The sequence below is a fragment of the Ruditapes philippinarum genome, unplaced genomic scaffold (assembly GCF_026571515.1).
Source record: "Ruditapes philippinarum isolate M1 unplaced genomic scaffold, ASM2657151v2 ctg1337_1_1_1_1, whole genome shotgun sequence".
Taxonomy (NCBI): Eukaryota; Metazoa; Mollusca; class Bivalvia; order Venerida; family Veneridae; genus Ruditapes; species Ruditapes philippinarum.
The window spans coordinates 308,347-328,051 of record NW_026858956.1 but is presented as its reverse complement, the minus strand read 5'-3'; the positions used below and the strand labels follow the sequence as shown (position 1 = coordinate 328,051).

Below are 19,705 nucleotides of genomic sequence, written 5' to 3'. Positions count from 1 at the left end.
TCAGGGATATACAAGTCTTTTTCATGTTAGTACTATAGATGCATTGAACATAGCAATTATTATCTCCAACTGGCCCCGCCCCAGGGGTGTCATTGTTTTTAACTATATGTGTACAGTAAAAACTTAAAAAATACTCTTTTAAAAAACCCAATGAGCTAGAGCTTAGACGTTTAGCATGAAACATCTTCTTATGGGTGTCTACCAAGTTTGTTCAAATAAAAGCCCTTGGGTTAAAATTGTTCCTGCTGGGGGGGGGGGGGGAATCATTGTTTTTCATTATATGTGTGTAGTAAAAACTTAACATCATGAAACATCTTCTAATGGGTGTTTTCCAAGTTGTTTGTTCAAATAAAAGCCATGGGGTTTAAACTGGCCCCGCCCCGGGGGGGCCTATATACAGGTGAGCGACCTCAGGGCCATCATGGCCCTCTTGTTTAATTGTATGACAACGGTCTCAAAGGCTAAAGCAATTAAAAGTACAGTTCTTGTGTTTGCTGACACCTACCAGAAGACCACACTCAATGACATGGTATCTCTGTTCATATCCATTTTTTTTTCTTGAGAAATTTTCTACCTGTGTCATAAGAGGCTTGTTCAAGCTTAGAATCTTTACTGGGCAGCTGCATCATTCTAAGTCCATCCCGATCTTTTGTATATGTGACTCCACATTGGCTACAATACTCCAGCTGTGGTCTAAGCAAACTCTCTGTTTTGTTGGGATGTTTCGTTTTATATAAAGTTAAGCGTATAAGGTGTTCCAGAGTGTTCATTCCAGAAGTAATGACATCACCCAAGTATTTTGCATCACTTTCTGTTCCTGTCTGACAATATAGTGTGTAAGTTAATTTATGGGGGTGTTTTGATCTGGTGCTGTTTACTAGTGCACACATTTAAATGGGTTTAATTCCATATCCCATATGTGTTTCCAACTAATTAAATCCTTTTCAAGATATTCTCCTGTGTACTGTTGTTTATTGTGATGTAAACAGCAGTATCATCAACAATTAACCGGATCTGTGAAACTATGCTTACGGGCAGGTTGTTTTCATATAGAATAGGAAGCGAAGCGGAGCGAGTATAGAGCCCCTGTGGGACACCTGATGAGATGCCTTATCTGACTTGTCACCTTTAACTTAGACAGGCTGTCATGTCAAAGACATTGGACTGTACTTTGTCGGGTTTGTTTTTATCGACTTTCTTAAAAAGGGAGTTAACATTTGCCTTGGTCCAGTCCGTTGGAATAGTGCCTGTATTGAACGACTTTTGAAAAGATTTGGCGACCAGGGGAGCAATCTGTTCATTTACATTTTTCAAGACTTTTGGTTTTAAACTGTCAGGTCGTCGAGGCAGTGGTGTTTACGTAATAATAAGAACGACGAAGATACATGTATATATTTAAATTTAAATTACACCGTTGCTGAACGGCTACTTTACACACATCAACACTGTTGCATATGAAAAAGAACAAATAAGCTCATTAAATAAAATTAAGATAGAAATTATTATATTCACAACTTTTATTCATGAAAACTAAACATTTATTTAAGAAAATAACATTTTAATGAATAATCGCGATGTTTTTTCTTTTCTTCAGTTTTTACAAGTATTAAATAAATGGAAGTAGATTTCATTTCTTCAAAGTCGTCACTGTCGCTATCGCTCAATATAATTTCATCAATACTTTGATTACTACTGTCACTCTATGTATCAGAGGAATTGGAATACTTCTTATCAAAGTTATCGGCAGAAGCAGAATTTTCTGTATTCACATCAGGAGCATTACCAGACGAATTACTGTTATGAGCATCAAATGAAGAATCGTTAGTGACATCTTCTGCATCGCTGACATCACCATAACATTAACCATCATAGAATTTCTCGGGTGTAATGTTTTCATGACTACATGTATCGGCAAAGAAATTTATTTCATTATCAACACTCTCTATAAAACAATTTTAAATATTAGCTTTCTGAAGGGGAGAGCACTAATAGAAATATCACTGCCACTTTCACTTTCATTTTGAGAATAACACATTCTACTGATTTCGTCATTGAGTTGTCGTTCCTGGTCCGAGAGATCTGGTAGAGAGGAAGCATCTTTAGCTCCATACATATCTAACCCATTATTGATTCTATCTAATATGAAAATCAGATTCTGAGATATCATCGATAACACTAAATAATTCTACTTCAGCTACTTTAGTACTTTGTTGGTTCTTAAGGTTGGCGAAAAAATCCTCAGTGTAACTGATATCTTCTAAATCAGAGTACATGTACACTGTATGGAAGTACTCTCTTGAAACACTCTTTATTTTTGCAGACTGGCATTTTGTAATATGTCTGTCCAAATTATGAACTTTTAAAAGATGAGTAAATAAATTACTGGATCAAATAAACTTCGTCTTGCAAGTTGAAGAGTAACATGGGAACCCTTTCGGTCCACATGTCTTTCTTTAATATGTCTTTGCAAGCTTCTCTGTGAACAATATTCACATCGCCATGCGTCACAAACATAAATGTTGCAAGTTCTATATATGTAGTACTACCGCCAAAGCTTGTGAAATTGTATAGAAATATATATATATATGACATAAAGAGCTGTCAAACGTGTTCCGCAAAATAAACACCCCAGAATGTATCCTCCAATTCCGTTGCACAAGTTTGACAAGAGCCGTTACATGAGTTTATCATGCAACAATACAAGTTTTAACCGCAGTCTTTCTTATAGGTTAAGTTTCTTTGACAAGTACATCCTTTTTAGTTTTGTTTTCATCACAATATTCATCATCTGACGCCTCTTACGGATACAAACAGTTCAGAGGTAGACCTATTTCATTTCCTAAAGAAACAACGACTTTTGCTACTAGAATCTCTCCATCATTACTTTTAAGCATTAAGAATAAACTTTATATGTTCTGGGACTTAAATATTTGTTGTCCCAGATATGTTGAATAATAATATTATAACCAGTTCGTGTTCTAGAACTCTGAACGTCCTGTGAACGTTGCCTTTGCTTTGTTAATCTTTAGTCTCTATCTTTATGATCTACTATAAATATTGATAATTATGTCATATTGGATAATGTACATGTATCTAACCTGGGACAGAAAGATTAACTTGTGTAGCTTCTGTCCCGGATTCTAACACTTACCAACATCATCCATATTTGTTTTTACATAATGATACTAAATACTATACGAGCCGCGTCACGACAAAACCAACATAGTGCGTTTGCGACCAGCACGGCGCGGACATAGTGCGTTTGCGACCAGCACGGATCCCGCGCAGTCTTTTTTGATATATTTAATTATGTTCCATGCTGTTCGCTATCAGTTTCTCTACTTGTACTAGGGTTGGTTAAAAAAACAGGATGGATCCTGATCAGACTGCGCGGATGTGCAGGGTGGTCTGGATCCATGCTGGTCGCAAACCCATTATGTTGGTTTTGTCGTGACGCTGCTCAAATGTACTACCAACACGATAAGTTCTATAGCTGTTATAATAGATCTATCATTATAGACCAATTAATTTTAACCAGTTCAATATGGTTGCTAGACGAATTCAGCATATCTTACCATAACAGACTAACATATTGCTTTTAATTTTAACAAATCCTTTATATTTCTCACTGTATTATTAAATTGAAAAAATTTTAAATTTTTAAAATTTTTTAAATTTTTAATTTAATGGGGGAAAAAGGAATTAATTTTAAGAAGTGAACATTAAATTCCCCAAAGCAGGAGAAAAAGAATAATAATAAAATTTTTTTATGTGATACGAGCAATTTTTAAGCGAAATTAACAAAATGAGGTTATATTTGATCAGACTGAAGCGTTTGTGAAGATATTTTGCAAATTTTGTGATGACTGCAAATGGTTTAATATTACTTTATAACCAATAAAACATTTAGTGGTGTTAATCATTCTCGAGTAACCTCCCCTTGCATAAGTGCTCTCTTCCTCCAAAATTATCTTGTTGAGGGTGTGTGTGAAGAGTTTGTTCCAGTAAAGAATTTAATCTTTACAAGATATTTTAACTAGTAACCATCATGTCTGAAGTAAGTATTATCCTATTTTTATTTTACTCATGATATACAGTATATTTGAAATCAAATACATGTAAGATATTGATTAAATTACATACATGTGTGCATGTTGACTCATGCCTGGAGATGGTAGTCAGACTATTCTCTCCCTTACCAGTTCCTCCCCTGACGTTTCCTCCCTGACGGTTCTCTCCCTATTTTGGGGGAGAACCGTCTGCATATTTGCAAATAAGCAGACAGTTCCTCCCCATTTTTATTAATGCATTATTATTGAAGTATTTAGATGTAAAATAATGGGTAAGTTAAATTTAAATTGATATGAATTAGAAAAAAAAAAAATTAAATTGAAGTATTAAGATGTTAAATAAATGGGTAAGTTTATTATTAATATTGTATTGAAGTATTTAGATGTTAGACAAATTGGTAAGTTTATTATTAACTGATAAAAATTACAAAAAAAAAATATGGATGTATTAAGATGTTTAATAAATTGATCAATTAATTATTATTGATGTAAATTAAAAAAAGAAATCATTGCAGTATTTAGATGTTTAATATATGGGTAAGTTGATATAAATTAGAGAAGAAAATATTAAGGCATAATAATTAATTATTCTGATTTTTTTAAATTAGATGTAATGTACACTTTTTAATGTGTTTAGTCATTGAAAATAATTAAAATGAATCATTTACTTGATTAGGATAATCATTAGGTATTAACTATATTGTGTTGTATTTATTTCATTTATTATTTTTTTAATAAATAAGAATAAAATTTATTAGAAAAAAAAAAGATAAATTCATGCATTTTTATACCCAAATGTCATATCTTTGTATAATGAAGAAAGGTGTTCAATACACATGTGCATTAAGTTTGCTGTCAGAGATAATTAGGGTGTTTATTAAGTCATTACTCAAAAATCAAGGTGTTGATTAGATTAAAATAGCTGTGAAAAGATGTTGAGGACTAAATATTTTTAGTAATTATTTGGTCTTATATATTGTTTCAAGTGAATGTCTACATTTCCTTTAATCAATTTTGTATAAAAGTATGTGAAATGTGATTGTATAGTGTATACCAGTTGTTGCTTATTTATTTTCTAGAACATACCGTACTTGTTACCATGTTATTTGCTATTTAACAAATAAATAAATATCACTTGACCTTAACATAATTACAGGTGTATATCAATCACTGTCCAGTTATCTTAATCTCTCATAATGAAGGTGTTGATAGGATTAAAATACCTCAAAAAGGTGTTAAATTAGTATTATTTACAAACACTTTTCAGATAAACATAAAATGCACTTAACATCAAACACATTCTTTACATAATCTTCATTAAGAAATGTTATTAGATTAAGTCAAAACTAAAATGATAACTTATAAAAATATAATTGGGGGAGAACTGTCTGCTTATTTCAAATTTGGGAGAGAACCGTCAGGGGAGGAAATGGTTTGGGAGAGAACCGTCAGGGAGAGGAACTGGTAAGGGAGAGAATAGTCTGTCATTCCCTGGAGATGTTACCGATTTTGACCTTTGTACATAATCTCATTTGATAAGAAATAATCAAATGATAGTTATGTTTGTAAGTGAAATCAATGACATTTTGATTTTTTGTAGGATTAGTAGTACTGCCAGACCAGTTTACTGTCGCACAACGTCGAAATAAAAGCGACATTTATAAAGTTATGGAAGCCAGAACTACAGTTGTTTAGGCAGTAGCGGATAGCTAAGGAGATCGGCGCTGCTTATGTCTTTAATAATAATATTCAGAAAATCAAATTGATGCCATTCAGTAGTCAAACTACTTCCCTTTTTAAAATAAAATATTTTTAGCAGTATCTTTGACATTACATGACCTCGTACAAATGGTCAATGAAAGTACACGAAATGACAATATTCTTGATCTATTGCTCATTTCAAACCACACTCTTGTTAACAACGTCAAAGTCATACCTGGCATATCAGATCATGACATCATATCCACAGAAATATCTTCTAGGCCTACCCTCCTCAAACAAAAACCTCGTACTTGCACCTTGTATAAAAAGGCAAAATGGACTGAGTTGAAAACCTTCATTAAAACCTCAACATCTGAAATACTTCAAAAAGCTGAATCTTTGTCTGTTGAAGAACTTTGGTCGCAGTTCAAACACACACTTGAGGATGGCATATCAAAATTCATACCCACTAAAAGAATTACAGCTAAACCATCTTTGCCCTGGATAACAAAATCCATTAAAAAATTAATTCATAAAAGAGATCAGCTCTATAAAAATATTAAAAAACCAAAAACAAATAAAAATAAATCTGATCATGAGCAATGGCTAAAATTTAAAAATTTGAAATCGCAAATAAAAGCTAGAATTAAACAATCATATGAATCTTACTTAGAAAACATCCTGAACCTTGCAGATGATGATGATGAAACTAACACACAAAGTAAAGTTTGTACCAAAAAACTATACTCACTTATAAAAAACTCTAAACAAGATTCACAAAGCGTGTCTCCATTAAAAGATCAAAAGTCAGGTTCTCTCAAAATTAATAACACTGAAAAAGCAAACATTCTTAACAAACAATTTCAATCAGTTTTCTCACCAATTATACCACTCACACTTAAAGATCAATGTATACAAAAAATGAGACTCATGGATCCCAGAAAGTATTGTCAGTACCCACAAATGAATGACATCATCATCGGTAGGGCAGGTGTACTAAAGCTCCTCGCCAACCTCAATGCCAACAAAGCTGCCGGCCCTGACAACATTAGACCAATTGTCCTGAAGGAGCTGAGAGAAGAGATTGCTGACATCGTTGCAGTTCTTTTCCAAAAATCCCTGACCACCGGTAATATTCCGAATGACTGGACCCGTGCAAACGTATGCCCTGTCTACAAAAAAGGTGATACAAGTGATCCAGCAAACTATCGCCCAATTTCCCTTACATGCATCCTCTGTAAAACACTCGAACATATAGTTGCCTCTCAACTATCCTCTCACTTTACCACCCACAACATACTCTTTGATCTTCAGCATGGATTCAGAGAAAGACGATCATGTGAGACACAACTCATTGAACTTACTGATTACTTTGTGAACAACCTTTCAAATGGCAAACAAACAGATCTTATACTTCTTGATTTCTCCAAAGCTTTCGATAAAGTAAACCATCTTAAACTCTTAGATACCCTGCAAGAACATGGTGTTTGTCCTCAAATTCTAAACTGGATACAGTCATTCCTTATTGGCCGTAGACAGACAGTAGTTGTGGATAGTGACTGCTCATCTGAAGTCCCAGTTACCTCTGGAGTGCCCCAAGGCTCGGTCCTAGGGCCCCTCTGTTTCCTTCTATATATCAACAAGTTACCATCTTCTGTCCTCAAATCCCAAGTCAGATTATTTGCAGACGACACTGCTGTATACCTAACCATCAATTCCTCCTCAGACCCCCAAACTCTCCAACATGATCTAGACAATATGGTTCTGTGGGAGAAGCAGTGGGACATGGAGTTTAACCCTTCAAAATGCCAAGTCATCCATATCACCAAAAATAAGACCATAATTAAACACAAATATATGCTCCATGGCCAAATCCTAGAGTCTGTTACAAATGCTAAATATCTCGGACTAGATCTATCTGCTGACCTTAAATTTAATACACATATATCCCGAATAACTTCCAATGCAAACAGATCCCTTGGCTTTATTAAAAGAAATGTCATCACTAAAAATGAGAAAGTAAAAGAACTAGCATACAAGTCCCTGGTCCGCCCACAGGTTGAATATGCCTCATCTATTTGGTCTCCTTATACTAAAACCAATATTGACAAAGTTGAGATGATCCAGAGACGTGCAATAAGATGGGTTAAAAGGGATTACTCCCCTCACTCTAGTGTCACAGCCATGCAGGAAGAACTGGGCTGGCGATCCCTTGAACATCGCAGACTGGACTGTAGACTGATAATGTTTTATAAGATATACCATAACCTAGTTGCAATTAATCTCCCAACTTATGTCCAAACCCCACATAGATTAACCAGACATATGCATCCCTTATCCCTACGTCAAATACAGGTATCCTCCGACTACCATAAGTACTCTTTCTTCCCTCATAGCATTATACTATGGAATAAACTTCCTAGTAACATTGCCACCCTGCCCAACCTGAGTCAGTTCAAACAGGCAGTGGTGGGTTTGCAGTACTAGTCTTACTCCCAGTGTTTTTAAACTATTTTATCTCTTATCATCTTGTTTCACTATTAACATTTTAACCATGACTAGAATACATTTTCAGTCTCACCTTCCAAGCATGTCAATGTTTGGACTTTTCTTTTTAGCTTTTCTCTTCACCTTTTACTAACAATCCGACGTGCACTAAATTCCTGCCTTTAACACTCGTAAGAGGGGTTGGCAGTATCCAGAGATAGATAGATAGACATGTAGTACTCTTTGTTTATGTTCGGCATATAGTTCAGGTAGTAGCGGATAGCTTTGGGGAGTATGGGATAGGTAGGTGAAGGTCAATGAAGGCGAGTCTCAAAACGTTCTAAATTTAGTATTTACAAAGTACATGTCACAGAAACATGTTTTGGGGTTACTGAAATGAAAAATGTTACATTTGATAGTAATCTTTCAAATTTTTCTACAAGTAAATAAATATATAAATAAATATCTGGTCAACAACTTATGATGCAACTGTGACATGTAATAGTTTGAACATAGCTATAGTTTACCATAGTTATTTCTTTAAAAAATCTATAATTATATCAACCATAGTAAATAGCTTTATTTATTTAAAAATTATTTATTGATTTTGTAACATCACAGTCATGATACAAGCAATGATAACTGTATAATATGTTGCAACTTAACAAATAAAAACAATATTTCCTAAGATCTGTATAGATGAATTAAAAAGTAAACTATATATTCTGAATACATAAATTATAAAAATTTTGCAATAAACTTGAGCTGAGCATGTGTATTAAGTATGAAAAATGAAACAACAAAGTTCAATGAAAAAGAGGTCTGTTTTACATTAAAGCCATTATCAATCTTATAATCTAGTTGAAAGAAGAGTTAATAATGATGGTATATTCAAAGTATCAATACAACTGAGTTAAAATTATAAAAAGATAGAATAAATAATATTACACCATTAAAACTGGGATATTTTTTTGTTAAAGTCTATTTTTAATCCACTTTTGACGGCGTTTTGACACATAAAAAAAAATTTGAGACCACCCCCTAATGTAAAATCCGTTACTGACAGAAGCACTTGCTATTCATTTTCAATAATTTTTAGTGTCAGTAGGAGTTATATCTGTAAAAGCTTTTGCAAAATTATAAACAAATGATTTTTACACCAAATCATGTCAATATTTCATTACTTTACTTGGTGTTGATCAATAGTTTTTTGTTTATTTCTTTTGGAAGCGCTTATAAACAGTCTGACAGTGACAACATCCGGTTACCTCGTTCTGATTTATGTAAGAAAAACTCGCTGTGCAATTTGAAATAAATAAAACAAAATTAGCCACGGATGGCAAATATATGACTCTTTTTGATGGTATAATTGTATTATTTTGAAAAAGGCATATTTGATGGAAAGGAGCATTGTTACTGCCATGTTATCCGCTATACCCTAAAATCCGCTACTGCCTAAACAACTGTACTGTAGACTGTAGTGTAGCTTTTAATCAAATTTTTCAGGCTCATTGAATGCCCGCAGAATGTGTGATAGCCAAACAACATTGGCTACATTATATCCTGGCAGTTAACTTCAGTTAGCAGGGTGTCCGTTTGACCCTTGAAATGACTCTTTGACCCAGGTCCCATCCAAAATTTCCAAAAGGCCTGATTTGACCCTCAGGATTTTAGCTGGAGGATCTAATTTTGTTAAAATCATGGGGATTTGACCTTGTAGTCAGTAAAACTTAGTCAAAATGACCCTCAGGATTTCGTGGCTAGTGGACACCCTGAAGTTAGTTGGAGGTTGCCAGTAAACTGGACATCAAAAGTCAGAAATTAATTTCAATTCTTTTTGTCGAGCCCAATTGCAATATTAGTCTTCACGAAAAAATTTAAAAAGCACAGGACTTTCGGGCCAGTAAAATTTCAAATCTTACTGGACCTGGTGATTTTTAGCCGGACCAAATACATAGATAGGTAATGAATTGATGGGTAAAGGAAAACACTTTATCATGCTACCCTTGATATTTTTGAAAGAAGCATAATACTTCTTGTATTCTGGGCCATATGTTGACAGCTTTGAAAAATCTATAAGGACCAAATGTTTAGGCAAAATAGACTAGAAATTCTAGAATTGAACATGAACAACGCACTTTGCTCCAAACAAATCACTTTTACACAAAATATTTACTTAACTCAATAATCACAAAATCATAGCTATATAATGACCATAATAAAACAATGGTTTAATTCCGTAACTGTACGGTGCGCCGGGTGCGGTACGGAAAATATCCAAGAAAAAAATGGCGGCCTCCATTACTCAATACAATTTAGACATCTCTTGCCGTGTTTTGAACATTTAGGACAGAATTGATGGGTTTCATTTGCAAAAAGGCAGAAAGATAAATCTTTTAGAGAACCATGCTTCATTATTATGATGAATTTTTCTATAATATTTTTTCATGGCCAAAAATCTACTGGCCCGTCGGACCACCAACCTTGCAATAATCACCGGACCGATGCTGAATATAGTGGCCTCGGGCCTTGGACTGGCATTAATTTCGAAGACTGGGATATATCAAGTCTATATCTTTCTCCGTTTTAAAAGGATTACAAAATAATTTGTTACAAATGTTCATCATCATGGGTTGCTGTGTCGCATACAAAACTCAAAGGTCAAGGTCACACTGAAAGTTCAGTGCTAAACCCATGTCCGGAGCGTAATTTCCACATGCATAGAGGGATTTTGATATAACTTGGGACAAATCTTTGAGTGTTGAGCATAAAATTCAGGTGTCTGTGGTAAAGATCAAGGTCACACTTTGTGGTCAAAGGTCAAAAAACAAAATAGAATATACATTTGCAAGTATAACTGTTATATACATTATCAAAGATGATTTTATTATAATGTAGCGCAAATGTTCTCCACGTGGAGTTGAATTGTCTCACACAAAATGAAGGTCATTGTCACAAGTGATCAAATGAAAATATTAAAATTTGTTTGTTGGCACTGTATCTTGCTTATGCTTTGAAGTATTATGCTTAGTGGTCAGAGTTTTTTGTCAAGCCAGCTGGCGCTGAGCTCAATATAGTTGTCAAAATGGCTTTCAGTGTTTGTATGTGCGGGCTTGCATCCAAACTTTCCATACCATAATTTCTTTGTGCACGGAAGAATTTTCAAAAAACATGAATTGAGTTTTTTAGGCACAAATGTTCATCATGAGACCTTGTGTCATGTACATGAACCAGATCACTGGGTCAGAGGTCAAGGTTGCCTAAAATGATGCATTGTCAAGATTTTGCCTTAGGTATAAAGAGGATGTGTTGCACACTCCTCACCTATGTATACATCTTTTTCCTTGATCTGAAGCTTATAGGTTCAGGTTTGAATTCTGACAAGAGGTCTCGACATTCTGTCTGTGGGCATGTCTTGTTTATCCAAGTTAATGATATGGACAGTCAGAAACATTATATACCATTTATAACTTTAATGATCTATTGATTTGTAAATTTTAGGGTTCTGAGAATTAGCCCTACCTTTAATCATATGAAATGTACTTCCAGTCATTGAAAAATTGATAAAGTTTGAATTTAATGTATGTGTTTGTATGTGAATGAACAGTCACTTATAAAGTGGCAGAATGTTTGGTTATCATTGTTAATACTGATAACAATTAGACCCATTTCAATAAATGTTATGACTACGTGTACATGTTCATTTTCAATTTCAGGCATATCTTGATGGAAACTGATTAGAAGTTACAGGTCAGACAACAGAGTAGAGCTTGAATGGTCAGTCTGTACAGATGCGCAGACTGGATTGACTCTAAATTAGTGGGAAGGGCTAATATGAGTGGACAGGAATAATCTTTTTCAGTACTAGCAGTTTAGGTATTTATCTAATGTTTTCATTTCTTCATTGAAACAGGCATTTAACAAAGCAGCAGAAGATGTTAAGGCATTCACAAAGAAGCCTACAGATGAAGAATTGCTGGAAATTTACAGTCTATTTAAACAGGCCACTGTAGGTGATGTTAACACAGGTATGTGCATGTTTATAAGGAAGTCTTGAAATGTTCCATGTACATTGGATTACTATTTTTATGCCCCCACAAAGTGGGGTGCATATAGCGTTGCTTTTGTCCGTCCGTCAGTCCGTCCCGAAATCTTGTGAACGCAAGTCCTCTAAAACGGGATGGCAGATTTTGCTTAAACTTTCAGGGATGAACAACCTTAATGTGTAGATGGTATTAAGGAAGGAATTTTAGCTGCGACCAAATTTAAGAGAATTATGGCCCTTTGTTGATTTTTTCACTATATACTATGTAGAAATTTTGTGAACGCAACTCCTCTTAAACCGGATGGCAGATTTTGCTTAAACTTCCAGGGATGAACAACTTAAATGTGTAGATGGTAGTAAAGGAAGCAATTTTTGCTGCGACCAAATTTAAGAGAATTATGGCCCTTTGTTGATTTTTTCACTTTTTACCATATAGAAATTTTGTGAACACAACTCCTCTTAAACCGGATGGCAGATTTTGCTTAAACTTCCAGGGATGAACAACCTTAATGTGTAGATGGAAGTAAAGGAAGGAATTTTTGCTGCAACCAAATTTAACAGAATTATGGCCCTTTGTTGATTTTTTTCATTATATACCATATATATGTTGTCAGTGGGGGCATCCGTGTCCTTTGGACACAGTTCTAGTTTTTTTTAAAAAGTCAAATTTAAATGTTGAATTATAAAAAGTCATCATTTTCATGTGGTTCATTACAGGGACTTCATTTGGGTCACTGGGCAAAAAGAAAATGGAGAAAATTAATGTATAGCTTAAAAAATTATTCACAATCAATGGAAAACTATAATTTATTATGTTAATTATAACAGAATAATTATTGAGCTCTTTGAAGAATATGAAAAGCAATTGTACCCACCCAGGCATCTGTGTCACACTGTGCCGACTGTGGTTAAGTTTTTATCTCCAAAACTACTGAAGAGAATGGGTTGAAACTTCACTTCCTTATTTGGGAGCATAATTGGAGGTTACAATCCAAGGTCTAAACTCTAACATGGATATTGACAGAATTATGGCCCTTTTTGAACTTAAAAATTCTACATTATCCAGGCTATTGTTTTACTATCAAGCATTGAGAATAGATAAGCATGCTGTCCCCCCGACAGCTCTTGATCAGCAATATTCTTTTTGTTGCTTACAAAAGAGAACTTTCTGAATAAATAATGAATATAAGTAATTTTTGTTGATTGAGATTGGTTAAGTTATTTAATTAAAGTTTTTAGAAAAATTAGCACATATGTGTAGGGGTGCTAGTTTAAGAGAGACAATGTTTACTTTACTAAAACATTTAATTTCAGACCGGCCTGGTATGTTAGATTTCAAGGGTAAGGCAAAGTGGGATGCTTGGTCAGGAAAGAAAGGTGAATACTTTAATATATCATTGTGTGAATTTTTATTTTTGTTCAAATAAATTATTTATAGCCAGCTGACTACTTTTATGTATAATGTCAGCAATTAACTTCAAGATGTTGTCTTTTAAATGACTTGTCTGAAAATCATCAAGATTTTAGTAAGGTCCATTTTCATGCACGGATAAATAGTTACACCAAACTCATACCAAACCTATTGTTACCAATTACAACATATTATACCTAACCCATACATGTTGTGTTGAAGGGATATGTAAGAATCACTTTGTCACAATTTTGTTCTATCTTGTAATAATTTCATTTTGTCTACCTTCACTAAGTTTCATTGGCAGCAGTTTGTTATGCTGAAGGGTTACAGGCTCTTTAAGCAAGCCAAGTTATGAAACTTTCAAATTGCATGTTGACAAAGTTTTGCCACTACTGCTTTTGTTAGTTACAGTAAATTGCCACAATCAAAGTTTTTCAAATTTGATTGGAAGATTTATAACCTATGGACACAATAACCACCAGAAACAATTTCTTTTTATAATTATTTTTCTACTAGATAACTTATCCCCATCCCCCTATCAAAGTCTACTACTATGAAGAACATTGGTGGGTATAATGAACAACAATGCAGAGATGGGTCTAAAAACCACATTTATGCTGCAAAATCTTTCATTTTTACATAAAGAAAAAGAAAAAAATTATTCATCATTGAAGGTTTGAATCGAGTGACTTTTACTCAATGTTTTTATCTGGTATGAAATTTAAAAATCGTGGTAGAGGCTCTATTTAAATTAAGATATTTCTAAAGGAAAAAGAAGTGAAAGAAACATATATTGATAGCCTAAAGAAAGCCTATACTATGTTAACACAGTACTTAATAGTTTACATATATACCCTTAAGTAAATTTTTAAAACACAGTATATCAATGTATGTACATGCATTTCATATAATTTGGTTTTACTGTTGTAGGGTTGGACAAATCTGATGCAGAAAACAAATATATAGAATTGGTAGCATCTTTAAAAGATAAATATGCATGTAAGTTAAAATCTTTGAAAGAAAAATAACAAACTTGTGTTGAAGTTTTTCAGTCATTTGCAACTTTAACCTTATTCTTTGAATTATGAAAATTAACATTATTTTGAAATTATTTGTAAAGGTATTTCTATGAGTAAATGCTTTTAATTCTAAGCTCATGCAAATTTTCATTATGTTAAAATTAAACACATTGAAAATAATTAATGTTCAATAAATTGTGAAAAGGGGCACTTTTTGGCCTGTAAATGAGGGCCAATTAAGGCCCCAAATCTTCTTGAATTAATGGCAGTCAAAGTTTGACTGATTTGTATTTACCGGTACTTATAATATTATGTAGTTTTGGCACCATTGTGCGGGTAACTTGTAGCTTCATTGCACCAGTCTTAAGTTAGCTGGATTAACCAGAGACAAGTTTGCGACTACAGTGTGACTCAAACCTGCTGTTCCTAGGTTATAAGACATTCACTTCAACCACTAAGTCATGGCTTCCTGATTCTTGTATCTAAAACCCATCCAATGCAGGTGTTCATTAATATAGACTGATTCTTGAAATCTTCTTAGTTGCCATTAAACATCACAAGTATCAAAAAGAACTTGAAAGCCATTTGAAGAATACGGATTACCATTTTGAGAATATAAACATGTATCAAAATGTTCTGTGGCAACAAATTTAAACTTAGTTATTTTAAATACATATATTTAGTTACTTCAGAGTTTCACAGCAGATTTATATTTGAAGTTATTTTATAATGATAATTTTAACAGTAATAACTTCATGATTTTAAGTGATGCTTATTTTTATTCTTTATGTTTGTTTTTTTTCAGAGTTTGACACTGGATTTTAAAGTTCTGCCATTCCTAAATCACATGAAGTCCAGAATCATTTAGTATATCAAACACAGAGACAATTAAACTCCTATGACAAATTGCTTATGAAATATTTCTGCATAATTCTTACATAATTATACAAGGCTGTTTTTAACCTATGTAAAGGTCAAATTTTGAAATTTCTTCTTATGCTGAAATAGGTAGTTTACTTCTTTAAAAACAATATTTAATATAGTAATTGTATGTTTTTTGCTAAATATTTGATGATTATTTATTTAATTGAAGTATAATTTTGCTGTCTGTTGTCAATTTACTAATGAATATACATGTATATCATATAAGAACAAAGAAGTAACATTATTATCACTATTTTTTTGGGATCAAATTTACTTACTGTGTTCAGTTTTTGTTTTTGTATAAATATATATATGAAAAATTAACAATTGGATTAAAGTAAGATGTGTTTTAAATGTTTGCTAGTCTTGTAATTTAGAATTATATATTATTTTGTCATTTTACATGCACATTTCATTCGGATTCCCTTTTTTCCAACTCAGGGGTTACCTACCATTCTTGTTGAACAAACATGGTCCGAGCATGTTTTTTATCCAAATGTTATAAAAAAAGGTGTATTGTTTAATAACTGTTAAGATGATGTTAAACAGAGGGTAATTAGTTATTTTATACTAACACATCAATTAATTCTCTTTATACAAATAATCAGATGTGTTCATGGTAAACTTCTACATTTGTGTTTTATCTATTTTAATTCACTTGCATGAAAATTTTATTGATTTTGAGCTGAAACTACTGTACTTTCGGGACCACATTTTTTTTTATTATTTGCTTTGTATTCTTTATCAACTTAAATCAACTAGTTTTGATAGAAAAAAAATTGCAGAAAGTATAATTGGGGAAACAAAACATCTGACTTAGAAATGACTAGTACTGTGGAAACTAGAAAATTTAAAAAAAAAGAAAGACATTTGTTTAATGTGAAAACTGGTTGAAAAAGAACAAAATGTGAAAAGTAGAAAAATGAGAAATTATTGAAAATGAAATGTGACATTAATAAATTTTGACAGTTTCTTGTAGTAGCGTCTGCTTATACATATTTTTAGTGTTCTGTGTGTCCTTTCTGTATGATTTTACAATAATTTGCTATTAATATATTGAGCATTTTTTTAAAGAAAACAAGAAAAAACTAAAAGAAAACCCACTTACTTTGTACCAACTTTTACATCTGTATGTTCTTCATCAAAATTTGTAACAGGTTTTTTCTTTGGTTTTATTAATTTAAAAGAATCACTTAAAGGGTAACATTCAATTTGAATATACATATATAATTATGACAGAGTTGTGTGTAATATTCATAGAAAACAATTCCATATTTTATGTATCTTTTTTTTATTTTTCCATTGTTTGGTATTTATATTTATACAATGTTTTATACTGCTCAATATATATGAGCCGTGTCATGACAAAACCAACATAATGGGTTTGCGACCAGCATGGATCCAGACCAGCCTGCGCATCCGCGCAGTCTGATCAGGATCCATGCTGTTCGCTATCAGTTTCTCTACTTGTAATAGAGTTGGTAAGCGAACAGCATGGATCCTGATCAGACTGCGCGGATGCGCAGGCTGATCTGGATCCGTGCTGGTCGCAAAGCCATTATGTTGGTTTTGTCATGACACGGCTCAATTATCAATTGTCATTTCAATGTGTTCTTCAGGACATCTTTTTAATCATGGCAAATACGGATCAAATAAAATCTTTTAAAAAAGTCATATTTAGTTTTGTTTTTGATTTTATTATAATAACATTGAATTGTAGCAACAGCAATGGTTACTTTCTTATACCGCTAGGATCCACATGTAAATGATGTCAGTGCAGTCTGACTGTGACCTGTTGGTTGCAATTTACACATCTGCTGGTGGCAATTTACCTATCAGTTTGTGGCATAACAACAAGTTATACTAATTGTGTAAAGGAATGCTACTGAACAACTTTTTACAGTTTCCTGAACACAAATATGTATTTGCATAACATAGGTGCCAAAACATCAAAAGGGAGTGTGAGAGATCTGATTTTAAACCAAACTATCATAATTATGCCCCTGATATAGTATGGTCAAATATTGTAATGTGCTTTAGTGAAACAAATACATTTACAGAGTAGGAAGAACAATGTCTTAACACTTAACACAGCTCTTGAGAGATAAAAGCTTTCAATTTGAGTCTTCAAACCCCAAACATTCCATATACAAAATAATATAAATGCCATTTACCTTGTTTATTTTAACAATTCTTTAAGATTAAACACTAAAAAGAATCTTACACCTGCTGCCAGTTCAGACGCGAATATCTAGCTTGACGAGAATATCTAGCTTGACAGTAACTGATTACAGTGGTAAAAAGGCTGCTAGTTACCCAAGAACTAGATATTACCATCTGTAGTGTCAGCTGGTGTATGATTCTTTTCTTACATATTACATATAAATCACATTTTGTAGAAAAAAAAGGAAAAAATATTTTCATAAAGCACTTTTATCTTATAGAAGTGTAAAAATTAACAACTTTTTAGCTTGACTATTCGATAAGAATAAGTAGAGCTATTGTAGTCACCCGAGCGTCGGCGTCTGCGTCGGCGTAACCACTTATGTTAAAGTTTTTGTAATAGTTTTTTTATATTTTCAAAGTGCATTGACATATGGCTTTGAAACTTTGCACACTTGTTCACCATCATTACCCCAACCTATAGACAGGAGGAGGTAACTGTATCAAGCATTTTGACAGAATTATGCCCCTTTTTCGACTTAGAATTTACGTTAAAGTTTTTGTAATAGTTCAAATATTTTCAAAGTCCATTGACATATGGCTTTGAAACTTTGCACACTTGTTCACCATCATTACCCCAACCTGTAAACAGGAGGAGGTAACTGTATCAAGCATTTTGACAGAATTATGCCCCTTTTTCGACTTAGAATTTACGTTAAAGTTTTTGTAATAGTTCAAATATTTTCAAAGTCCATTGACATATGGCTTTGAAACTTTGCACACTTGTTCACCATCATTACCCCAACCTGTAAACAGGAGGAGGTAACTGTATCAAGCATTTTGACAGAATTATGCCCCTTTTTCGACTTAGAATTTACGTTAAAGTTTTTGTAATAGTTCAAATATTTTCAAAGTCCATTGACATATGGCTTTGAAACTTTGCACACTTGTTCACCATCATTACCCCAACCTGTAAACAGGAGGAATTATCTGTATCAAGCATTTTTTTTACTATCAAGCACTAAGAATAGTCGAGCGTTGCTGTCCTACCGACAGCTCTTGTTTAAAACGGCAGAACGACATCATCCTTACATAAAAGACAGCAACATAATGACTTGACTAGAATGTCATGTATATGGAAGGAAGGAATTGTTAACAAACCTAAGAACTACGGTAGGTCTATGTCATTCAAGGGAGTGTATCAAGCCACTTACAAAGAAACTGTAAAATAATTTTACTTCCCTTTGTTTGTCTAAGTTATATAGCAAGATTTGTACAAATGGATGAAAGTCTATTGCCCTGGTTTTTATCTGTAACCATTGAAAGAAGAGAAAAATTAAAATGAAGCAAGCTTCTGGGTCGGATTTATTTAATATAATTACAATAATACCAGATTTTCAACATAACGTACAATTACATCGTTTCAATAAGTTTGTTTGCAAATTAATATTTTCAAGTGTTTCTATAGAAAACAACTACTCATTCAAGAATTTTCTTTCTTCATATTATTGTAAAACAGATTAAATCATTTCCCTCTCATACAAAAACAGAATTGAATCAGCTTTTACTCTTGACGTGACGAAGCAGAGTGGTTCATACTCCAGTGCCGCCACATGAGTTAAATAGGGTGGACAAGAGATCCTTCACACATAAAACTTGAAAATCATCATTTGCCCATAGCAGTGTCAGAGTGACTTTAGATGTGGGCTAATATACCCATTTAATACACTTGTTACTATATATAGTAACAAAATTGCCTATGATTTCAACTGATTATGAGTGTTTCGTGACCTATTATGAGTTTGCGGCCCGGGGCCGAGAAATAGTTATCAGCCCGCAGAACATGTGCACGTGCACAAACTGAAACAATGACGTCATATTT

General features: G+C 33.2%; 1 protein-coding gene across 1 annotated transcript; it reads left to right on the top strand.

Annotated features, from left to right (window-relative positions):
- The first annotated feature begins 3,933 nt into the window (after positions 1 to 3,933).
- Positions 3,934 to 16,759, top strand: LOC132754775 (acyl-CoA-binding protein-like). Its single transcript, XM_060745464.1, has 5 exons — positions 3,934 to 4,057; positions 12,172 to 12,286; positions 13,618 to 13,680; positions 14,648 to 14,716; positions 15,542 to 16,759. Coding segments are annotated over exons 1-5 (258 nt in total). The 5' UTR covers positions 3,934 to 4,048; the 3' UTR covers positions 15,544 to 16,759.
- The last annotated feature ends 2,946 nt before the right edge of the window (positions 16,760 to 19,705 follow it).